General features: G+C 42.0%; 1 protein-coding gene across 1 annotated transcript; it reads right to left on the reverse strand.

Annotated features, from left to right (window-relative positions):
* Positions 1 to 4,812: 4,812 nt before the first annotated feature.
* Positions 4,813 to 11,176, reverse strand: LOC308317023 (flavin reductase (NADPH)-like; the record flags this gene model as incomplete). Its single annotated transcript, XM_080765814.1, has 5 exons — positions 4,813 to 4,970; positions 6,532 to 6,696; positions 7,272 to 7,473; positions 9,742 to 9,885; positions 11,090 to 11,176. The coding sequence occupies 5 exons, from the start codon at positions 11,174 to 11,176 to the stop codon at positions 4,813 to 4,815; spliced, it is 756 nt and encodes a 251-aa protein (XP_080621940.1).
* Between the last annotated feature and the right edge of the window lie 549 nt (positions 11,177 to 11,725).

Raw genomic sequence — 11,725 nt, forward strand, 5'->3', positions numbered from 1 at the left:
AGTATGCCAGAGTAATGTGGCTCCAAAGTAACGCGTCATTTTTTTACGCGCGTTTCCCCATTGACTTTGAATGGGGCATTTTCCGCGTTGTTTTTTTTGCGAATTACGTCGGCACGGTAACCCGAAGCAGAAAGAAAAATTCCCGGCCGAGCCGCACGTTTCGATGTATATATTGTGGGGCTTTGGTAAACCGTGCGGCCGGCCATAGACGTCAACGTTTTTTGTCTTGACTACGATTACGATTAAGTATGTGTTGCGGATTTCAACCTGTGTTTCTGCCATTGCAGAATCGTTTCTGCCAGAGCAAAATCTTTAGTACAAGTACATTCTGTCACTAAACAAGAATGCAAATGTGTGAGTTGGGAGAGTCTTCTCTCAATGTGAGGCTTGGATCACAGCCCTCATTGTGCACAAATGAAACCAAATGGACACTGTTGTACGACACACGTTTTTCTATGGCACTGAAAAGGCAGTCAAATGAATCCTCGTATGCACTCATATCATCAGTTATTACTTTGACTCCTACACACACTAGTGGTTCTCAAAGTAGGGTCAGACGACCCCAGGGGTCAATGAGGGGGTCCTGGCCCCTATATGATCGGATCAGATTTTGAAATCCTATATTTCGTGATCTAGAATCAGACAATATCCAGACAGATTTTGTCCCGGGAGTTCAGCATAAGATCACCTTGACCAAGATTCCGATTTTTCAAGATTACCAGATCCTCAATATCAGTGATCTAATCCTACCTATTGCCACCTAGACTAGTGGATCTGAATAGCAAAATAAGGGAGCTGGACACAGTATAGCAAGTTAGAGCCATTTATTAGGGATATATTCTTTGAATTTTGGTGATAAGGCTATGATAGTATGATCACAGGTTGGTATTGGTAATAAGAGCCCTCTGCATAAGTGACACAAATATATGAAAATCTTAACCATAAAAGTTGTACAAATTATGTATTATTTCAATTTACAACCTCCATCTTATATTGAAAAAAAACTAATTGTAAAGTGTGCTTTGCTTTGGTAATCCATTGCAAATCCAGCCCTCCAGTGGCATCAAGGTAATCCAGATATATATATTTTTTTCTTTTGGATCAAACTGATGCCAATCCTACGTTTTTGTTTTGAACTACCCATTTTGAAGATTTGATCCAGATTTCCTGATACTGTATATCAGAGTCCTGATCTTTGGTTTTGAACTCGCCCAAAATCCGAATCTGATCCGATGAGATAATCGATTCAAATTTTTGAACTCATGGGAAGAACAAAAGTTTACTGCCCGACCTGGTGGAAGACACCATCAGTGCTTCCCTACCTAAATGGTGTGAAATGTATTTCCCCTGCCTTATGACTCCGTTTGCACTTGACTTCATGTTATGTTTCATGCTATGCTATGCTTCATGTTGTGTATATTTGCAAACATACACAACATACACAACACAGGACACGAAAGTTCAACCGAGGGACCTGGTGGCAACCTGTCATTCATTTACATTCCTCACCCATCAACTGGAATCACCTCATTGGTCCTGCTCCAATCAGATCAGATGAGCTGGTTCTCCTGCGATGGGGCCGGGAGGCTGTACTCACACCTTTCGATCTAGCATACAACATTGATGCATGCTAGATGTAAACAAAGGGTAAGTGTCATGGCCGCCCCAATGCATTTCCAATGGAAGTCACATGGTTTGACACATTTTTGTTGTACGGCTTTCGGCTGTGTTTCGACTGCCCCCCTCCCAATAGTGTCTGGCTGCAGACCAATGTTGTGTCAAACCATGTGTCAAACCACCCATTGGAAATGCATTGCGAGCTTGCATCAGTAAACAAGTCTCATGCATCAGCTATACATCAATCTGTTGTGAAGGTGTGAGTCAGGCCAAAGTGTTCCGTCATATCAAACATAATTGTATTAATAAATACTACTCCATTCATGTCTTTAACATCTGTATTCACGGTATCAATAAATATCATTGATTGCATTCATCTTATGATATGAAAGTCTCTTGGGTTGAACTTGAAACCTACTGCTTGTCCGGAAGAGGACTTCCTTATGAAAGAGATTTTATCTGAGGACCTGTATCAGATATCATAGAGGCGACTTTACCGTAAACATACAGTATATTCCACCTGAATGTGGGATAGTAGGGCAGAGGTCACAGACGAGTTAATCAAACAGCATTCCTTCGGTCTCATTTCACAACAAACAAACTGACATGCCACAATAAGGTCAGAGCTCTGTCATCTATAGGGCTGTCATGACAAGCATTACATTTTAGTTGATGATTAATTGTCATAACAAATAATTGCAATTAACAATTTAATTGTGTTTTAGGCATTGAACATTGGAACACAATACAAATGTTGCATTTCTGTGTGCCTTTAAGGCTTAGTAAACAAAGATTGCACAGGGCAGATATGACAAATGACTGAATTACTGAAAATGGCCAGTATCAATAATCAAATTAAATAATGTACTGCTGCCAAAACAGGCCATATTACTTAATAATTATACCTTCCCATAATTTATAAAATAGCAAAAATAGCCGACAATAACATGTTCACATCGTAATGCTTTTATAACCTCGCGTCCCCAGGCTTTCCACAGCCTGGTCTCAGTGGTCTGTAACAAAATTGCCACGTGATCCGGTCAGGAGTGGATGATATCGTTATGTCATTGTTTTGTAGTCATCAGACCATCAATCTGGAACTTTCTTTCCCTCAAACCGGAAGAATAACAATAAAAGCGTGATTCGTTCTCTCATAGCCTGCGGCTTTTATTGGGAAAAATCGGTTTGAGGGAAAGGAAGTTCCAGATTGATGGTTCCGGCCTGATGACTACAAAAATGGTAAATGGTGCATTTATATAGCGCCTTTATCCAAGGCGCTTTACATAGATTGTGCATTACATTCACCCAGTCACACATACATTCATACACCGATGGCAGCAGGAAACCATGTAAGGCACCAACCAGCACACCAGCAGCAATTAGGGGTTCAGTGTCTTGCTCAAGACCGGATCATAAACCCGAAAAAGGAATGCTGCCCTGCAGGCTAGAGCTTTTAGGTGGGCTATTTTTGCTAATTTTCAACGGAAACGATTACGACAATAATGCAAAATAAGTGGGATTATTTCAAATAATTGCAATCATGCAATTATGTAATAACTGTGACAGGCCTAGTCATTTCACAAAGGCACATACGTCATTGACAGGAAAAACAAAGCTGTATCCAGAATCATTCCATTATTTTAACCGATCTATATGGAGGTAGAGTATGTCTCAGTTGTGCTTGGAAGAGGAGGTCTAAAAGATGTATTTAGACCATGTTGTCAGGTAGGACACCTGCTGGTTGCCAAGTAGCCATGCCTGAAGCTCTTAAAGGGCCACCTCACCCCTTTTGCAACCAGGTCTTATGTGAATGATGTTTAGGACAAAATAAACACTTTCCTGGGGGTTTTTATGTGTGTAATATATGTTTTTAGATATTTTGCCGCCATCTTCATGACCGAAATTTGTCATGAAAATGTGGTCTCACTTCCTTCCTGGACTACATGTCACAACTCCACGCAGCCTCCCCCCTCTCCACAAGGAGGGGCAGTGCAACTATCAGCTATCCGGTCAAACACTAGTCAAACACACAGACTTCAATTTTTCTGGCCATAGGGTGCACATTTCAAATTGTGATACTGTTATCTACTACAAATACTATTAACATTGAGTGACTGCAGTTTCTTCCAGCGGTGAAATGTCCCTTTAAGTCCAACAACTCCCCACGCCAAGCAAGATCTTGTGCTTGGACCAACTTATTCAATAAGGCACTACAACATACCGAGTATAGCACAGAAATTATGCTAGCATATGAAATGTGCGTATTTGGCACATACAGTATGCAAGCTGTATACAAGCTGCATCCTCTGCATAGGACAGCCAGCTGTCATGTTTTACGCCATAGTCATTCAACTGTGATCACACATGGCAACATCGCCCTCGTGTGGTGAAAATCAGTCAAGACAACCAAATGTCATTCTACAGGGTGATCTTAACCACTTAAACCTTGTATACTTTGTTGACCCCCACAGGGTCTATGTTTGGTCTTTTCCTATTTACCCTCTACTGCACCAAATCTCTTTGTCGAAAATAGGCGATCTACAAGCTCACAATGCGGCGTTCACATGCAGTGTGAACTTGGAGATTGCCTATTTTAACCGAACATTCGCCTATTTTTGCCCAACTCGGTCTCACCCAAACACGGTGACATAGCACGGATTGGCATTTCCATACATACAGGCCTAGAAAACCCAAACATCCGTACGTATTACACCGAAATCCTTATTGAGCCACAGAACTTGAGCCACAATTAAGAGACACCACAGAGTGCGCTAAAGCGCACAAGTTGCCGTGTGCCGCCTCAGCCCCGTCCGAGTTGTAACCCAATAGCACAGAATTGTAAATAATGTCAAACCCGATCTCACCCAAACACGGTGAAATAGCACTGATTGGCAATTCCGTACATGTATACAATACTAGTGAAAGCACTAAAGTAGTATAATAAGTACGGATTTGGGGGTTTTCAAGGCGTATATGTACAGAATTGCCAATCCGTGCTATTTCACCGTGTTTGGGTGAGATCGGGCTGTTTTGCCCTATATTTCACGACATGCCCACAATCGGGACGCTTGGTTTTAAGTAATTAAAGTAAGTGGTTTCCATTACCGTCAATGAGGCATGTACACGTTCAAAGACAAAACCATACAAATTGAACGTGCGTTAAAACGCTGCAGTGCCAGCGACATGCAGCCTGGCTCATTGGGTAGAGATTGCAACCCCTTTCTTGACCCAGGAGTCGCTGTTGACCTGAGACAGCATGAAGCGGGCCACGTCTCCCCTGGATATTGAGGTGCCAACAGGCGCCCCACTGGGGTCTGGAACAAAGTAGCCCTCGTGGGTCTGGAACTCTTTGTCTGTGGAGCACACAACCACAAAAGAAACATTAGCAATAACCAGTGCTGGACAGGAACTAGTTACTAAGTAATACTATACTCAACATAATTTACTTAAGTCTCTCCAATCCAATTGATCCAAAATGCTGCAGCCCGCCTGGTTTTTAACCAGCCACTGTTTTATAGTTGATGTGACAATAAAGATGATTCTGACTCAGATTCTCTCACGAAATTATGACGCAACATGTACGTGCAGATCAATATAGCCAAAGTGAAATACTGTACCACTAGTCATTTTAATTTACTTTTAATGTAACTAGTTACTCTTGAATGAATTTAGAAAATATATTTATTGAGCATAATTGAGCATAGATATATGAAGCATAGTTTGGCGTCTGTCTCTTAGCCTGATTATCAGACTGGAGCCTCATCAAGAGATGCAGTCCACTCAGAGAGTGGGCGGGGTCTATGGGCTGGATCCAGGCTGTCCCTGTAGCATGAACAGAGGGATCTAGAAACAGAGCCTACAGGTGGATGCTGGGGAGGCGGTGGGATTTGCAAAACTTCATGGGCAACAGGTTATAGCAGCAAGCGAGGCAGGGAGGCAGCAGCGATGCACGTCAGCACAGCAGGAGATAATAAGCCAGGAATGAGCAGGTAGGCAGAGAAGTTTAAATAGCCGCTCTGACCAGGCAAAGAGTGCATGTGACTAGGTAGGCTCTCATGTGTCGTCTGCCTGAACTAGCTACGCAGTCTGCGCATCAATACTTTTGAAATAACGAATAAGTAACTACAGTAGTAACGTATTCCTCTTCCTGAGTAACTTGCCAACACTGGCAAACTCAACATGACCATTTTATCAGTCAAATGGAGTCGATATTCTCCTCAGTCGTTATGTTCCTCTGATGCATGAGAAACACATGCAAGATCACAGCGTAATCCAGAGTGTCCATTTAACTCTGGGATCGTAAAAATTTTGTACATTCTGGGTTAGAAGAACACTCCGGATTTTACGTTGTAAAATTTTGGTTTTTGAACCCCTCAAGGAAAGGTTGGTCTTCAGAACACCAATTCATTCACTGAAAAATTGCAAAGAAAGTGAAAACAGGCATGTATTGTGGATGACCTTTAAAGTCAATGAAATACTAGCAGACTGTGACCAAATCAGTTTGGGGCCCATGAAACTGTAGAGTGGGTCTGTGAATTAGGGGAGCAACCGTTTTTCTATTTATTCGATTATTTCATGTGTTCCATTCTTTCTCCTAAAAGTGTTATGTTTTACCTGTGGCAGGCAGGCTATTGAGACTGGGCGGTCTGACCACGGCCCAGGTGATGTCCTGGGTGTGTTATGTTTTTCCTGTGGCAGGCAGGCTATTGAGACTCGGCGGTCTGACCACGGCCCAGGTGATGTCCTGGGTGTGTTATGTTTTACCTGCGGCAGGCAGGCTATTGAGACTGGGCGGTCTGACCACGGTCCAGGTGATGTCCTGGGTGTGTTATGTTTTACCTGTGGCAGGCAGGCTATTGAGACTGGGCGGTCTGACCACGGCCCAGGTGATGTCCTGGGTGTGTTATGTTTTACCTGTGGCAGGCAGGCTATTGAGACTCGGCGGTCTGACCACGGTCCAGTTGATGTCCGCGGTGCCGTCCAGGAACTGCTCCATCTCATACATGTTAGTGAGGATGCTGCGGATAATTCGCAGCAGGACGAACCGGGCCAGGAAGGAAGCCTGAGATGCAGAGTTTGCTGAATGGGAAATGTCAGGAAAAGCGTTACCATGAATTTTCACTGGTATGGCCTCTAGGAGACTCATGGCCTCTAGGAGACTCATGCTTGGCGGCTGTCACGATCATGACATTTTACTTGACGATTCACTGTCATATAGATTATAATTATGATGAACGATATTTGTGTTTTTGGTATTGAACATTGGAACATAAAAATGACATATTTGTTAGGCAAAAATTGCATAAGGCAGATATGACAAATAACTTAAATATATAAGGGAGTGACTGGCAATGAACGGAACAATAATCACAATAAATACTTTTCTATGGCGACAATAGGTAAAATAATATTACACTTTAAAAAATGTGAATAATGGAAATGACAGATCTAGAAGCTCACAACCTGTTGCATCGCAATGTGTTGTGAGCTTGTAGCTCTGCTATTTCTGGTATTTTTTTAATTGCTTGAAAATATATGAACATTTTTCAACAGATTAATTCATGCAAATGGATCGGGAAATTAATAATCTGACTATGCAAAAACATAATTGCGATCAGGCGAAATCATGTAATACTTGTGACAGGCCTACTCACGCTCGGTGTACCAGGAAGACATAACGATGATCCGGTTGACCTGGACCTCTCGCATGGCGCTGACCAGTGCGCTCATGTACTGGGTGTAGCCCGTCACCCCGGCCCAGAGGGACGGGGGGAAGCCCAGGCAGGACATGATGACATCACAACCTTTGATGTGCGCTTTCAAACCCTCCGCCGAGAAAATATCCGCTTCCACCACCTGCGGAACGGAAACGACGAGGGTGCAACGTTAATGACCAAGGTTCACGGTTCACCTAATAAATCTGTGCATTGGAAAGGCTCAGTGCCACTGTGCCCGTGCAATGTGCATGATATTCTAATTGGTGAACATGTTCAGTACATACTGTAGCATAGACCAGGGGTAGGCATCCTTAGGCACCAGTGCCAACATTGGCACAAAGGAGGGTGATCACTGGCACACGGGTTGGTGTGTGAGAGAGTATTTTTGGCATTTCAAAAAATGCAGTCAAATAAATTAAGTCCCTCTCATTTGTGTGTAAATTACATCCTGCATTCTACATTCATTAAAACTGAACTCTGTTACTTATTGCCCTGAGTCTAATGATCATTATAACAACGTGAAAGAAAATATTTAAAAATAAGGAAAAACCTTTTATTTGTGGACAAAATATGTTGGAATTTTTCACGTGGTGTCATTCAAATTAATTAATGTTGATATGGCACACTGATGATCTAGAAAATAAAAACATGGCACTTCATTTAAAAAAGGTCGCAGACCCCTGGCATAGACGCTGAGGCTGCATTCAGGTTAGTGCCGATTATAGCACAGGGAACTGGTTGTCATGGCCGGGTGGCCGAGATGATGTTTTCAGCTGTGTGCATGTGTCTGTGTCATTGTGAGTCAGTCTGTGGGCAGCTTATCTCACTGGACTGATCAGTGTGAAACTTTGCATGCATACTCCCTTTGTAGGCCAAGGAAGGACCTCCACCCCTTTAATTGGCCTTTCGCAATTGGTTTCGCAATAGCGTATGCATAAAGGGAACGGCAAATAGAGTGGTAAAGTGAGCGACAAATTTTACGTTTTACGTTGTTTAGCGTCGTTTAACCCAATCAGATAGACTTTTCTGTTTGGGCTGTCAATGCCAAAAAGTAGTGTTATGCCACTCAGTAGGTGTTCCCGCATAACTTCCAGGTATGATGAATGATAATGTCACATGCATATACCCTCTATAAACAGGCCATGTTTGAGCCTGTAACTCTTGAACAATCAAAATGTCAAAATTTCTTTAGCCATGGCACTTTAACCTGGGTTTATATATACCTGCTGCGTTTTCAGATTCTGGACATGTTTTCCAGTTTCCACTTGTAGCCTACAAGGAGCATTTCTGCTATGTTTTAGTCATGCACCTTGTGTATATTGGACTTTGTATATTTGATTAGACTGTGGAGCCTGTTTCCTGTTAGTTGTTCTGTGCCCTGTGTTCCTTTACTCTTCCCCTATTCTAACTCTAATGTTGAGAGCTGCGGCACAAAAAAGTATTTTCCTGCTCTTTTACACAATCGTGTGATGACGATGTGACAATAATGTTCAGATTTAAAAGGCAATAATGGGTTTTTCTTCCATTGTACAGGGAGCAGAAGTTGTGCCGATAGAGAAGGCGAGTTTAACTGGTGAAACAAAAACATTACGATTGATTGACGCTTTCCTGCGTCATTGGAACGCTGAAGAAAAGTCGAGGCCAGCTCAACATTGATTTGTGGCGTCATGCCCGTCATGCAGTGACAAGTTCCGGGGGAAATTTTGTAGCTGCTTCATGTCGCTATAGCTGCGCCTTAATTCAACCCATTACGACCTGAAAAACTTCTGTTATACATATAGCTACTATTGTACTTTATATTAATTGTTCGCTTTTATCCTTTTCCCATGTTGTTTGTCGTTTTGTTTTCTATCTTATGTGATATGGACTCCTGTCTGAAATAAAGATTATATATACTAGCTAAAATGACAGATGCTTAGGCTCTTTTTTATTTACTCTTATGAATATGTACAAAAAAAGTTAAATTATTTGTTATTCTTGTATAGCAGCAATAGTAAAATTGTAAAACAATAGGTAGCAAAGAAATAATAAAGGACAGTGCAGCTAGAAGCACTTTCAAGTTTAAAGCCACCTGTCAGATGAGATAACCAGGAAGATTTACATTTAGACAAAATCATTCCTATATCACTTACGACTACGAGTAATGACTTAAAGAATCAAGGTTGGTATAGGCTATTTGTTACATCTCATTATACTGGTACACAAATTCTAAGATCTGCATACTTCACCATGATCTATAAATCACGATGGACCCAGCAGAGAACCAATGTAACCAGTGACACTATAACCGCACAGTATGAAAACAAAAATAAATGTTAATCATGTGCGTCTTCTGCTTCTGCAATGACAGAGGACCCGAAGAAAAGTACAAGACGCAGCAACATAAATAAAGAACCTTGAACCTTACCTTGAGTTTGTCATGGTGCGCGGTGAGTTTCCCAGGGTTCCTCACTATAGCAGTAACCTCATGTCCCTGCTGCAGAGCCTTCTCCACCAGATGCTGTCCAGTCAGTCCTGTGGCTCCAAGCACAGCAATCTTCATCTTCACACTCTGGGACAAATAAAACACAGTGAGGGCTGCAGCAGCACAAGTTAATCAGTACAGTGAGCAATGTGGGTCTGTGTGCAGCCAAGCCAAGCAAGCCGCTGCCTGGCACCGCTCCCACACGGTTTCGCAACTCAAAGCAGGAACACTTCATTTTATTATGGTACAATAAAAAAAGGCTGCTCAGAGCTAATTAATGCCTAGTGATCTACATAGACTGAGATACAGTAAAGTATATTTGGAACATTACATGAAACATTACATGAAACATAATGATATTATGTACACCATTAACTCCCAAATAAAAAATAGGATAATTCGATCCGGTAACAGGTCATCTCGCCCCTTTAATTGCCAACTCGCCCCCGCGAAAAGTGAAGACCACACACACACACACACACACACACACACACACACACACAAACACACACACACACACACACACACACACACACAATAAAAAAAGACATAGGCCTATTCCTAAAAATGCAATAGCCAACTTCTGCTAAAAGCTCACAATGCATGACAACACGCTACGACACGTGAGGTTGTAGATTGGCTATTTTTGCTACCAACACAACAAAGTAGGGTTTTAGTAGGCCTAGTTATAGTAGTTATGGAAGGAGTGGAAGGCTCTATGTCTTAACTGGCAGTATACTTGTGTTCACTTCATATCCACTAGGTGGAGAAAGGTAGTATTCATTGAACCACTGCAAGCCAGGATCTGGTCATCTGGATAAGTCTGAATCTGGATCAAGGTGATTCCATCCTGAATTTCATGGGATTTGAAATTTGTATCCGATCAAATGGGGATCTTTTTTTACTTGTGGACCCTGGCACATCAATCAAATTGATCCTCCTGATCTCATAGCAGATTTTGACAAAATGAACAAATTCAAACTTGATTTTGTACGTGATGAACATAGTGATGTCAAGTCATAGTCATCTTTGAATTACACTAATTTTGTGTCGGTAGTTTTGCTTTTGACACAAAAGAGCAGCTTTTGTCCCATGTTCCTGTTTTTTCGATGTCGGCCTAGAGCTGCATAGTAGGACTGACTCAATCGTTGAGAGAAACAGTGACCTTTTTGTTAAAGATGGAGTGCAGGTACTATGGTTATATTAGGAGGACGTTTTTTCTTCAAAAAAGTATGGTGGAGGGCTAATGGGGATGTCACCAAAGTGGTATATTTTGAGTGGCCTTTTTGACCCTCACACCTGAGGGTCTATTAGAGTAATTAGACCGGTGCCCAGCTGTAGAGCACTGAGTCGGTAATGATGGAAGTTGGAGATCCATGCTCCACCCGGCTATGCACCCATCACCGTTCAACCCATCTGTCTGTGTCCCTTTTATGCCCATATATGGATATTTCTGTATCTGTCTGTCTGTGTGTCTTTATGTGGAGTGAACGGTTCTCGAGTTACGTGGATTACAGATTACAAACATACAGAGATGTGGCGCATTTGCAGATAGATGCTAACTCCATAGACACACACTGTACAAAATAAAAAAATTACCAAAATCACTCCAACTATATACATTGGAAATGTATATAGGCGTCAGGCATCATCACCAAGGTCAGCCCTCAAATCTAAAGAGGATTTGGGAGGTTGACGACCTAAATAAAAACTTTACTGACAGTGAACGGAAAAGGATTCCATGTATTAATTACCCAAAGAAGATGTACGGTGAATTTGCAGTAGAACCAGATTAGTTCAATTCAAAATAATAGTCCATTGGATTCCGATAAGATTGTTCAGGGCCATTAGCTCAGATAGTCTGGTTTGCTGGAGGTGTGCGCAACGTAGACGATGCTGCGTACTTGGTCGATCGTGTCTTTGTTTT

The sequence above is a fragment of the Protomyctophum bolini genome (assembly GCF_963924005.1).
Source record: "Protomyctophum bolini genome assembly, chromosome: 6".
In the NCBI taxonomy this organism is placed as follows: Eukaryota; Metazoa; Chordata; class Actinopteri; order Myctophiformes; family Myctophidae; genus Protomyctophum; species Protomyctophum bolini.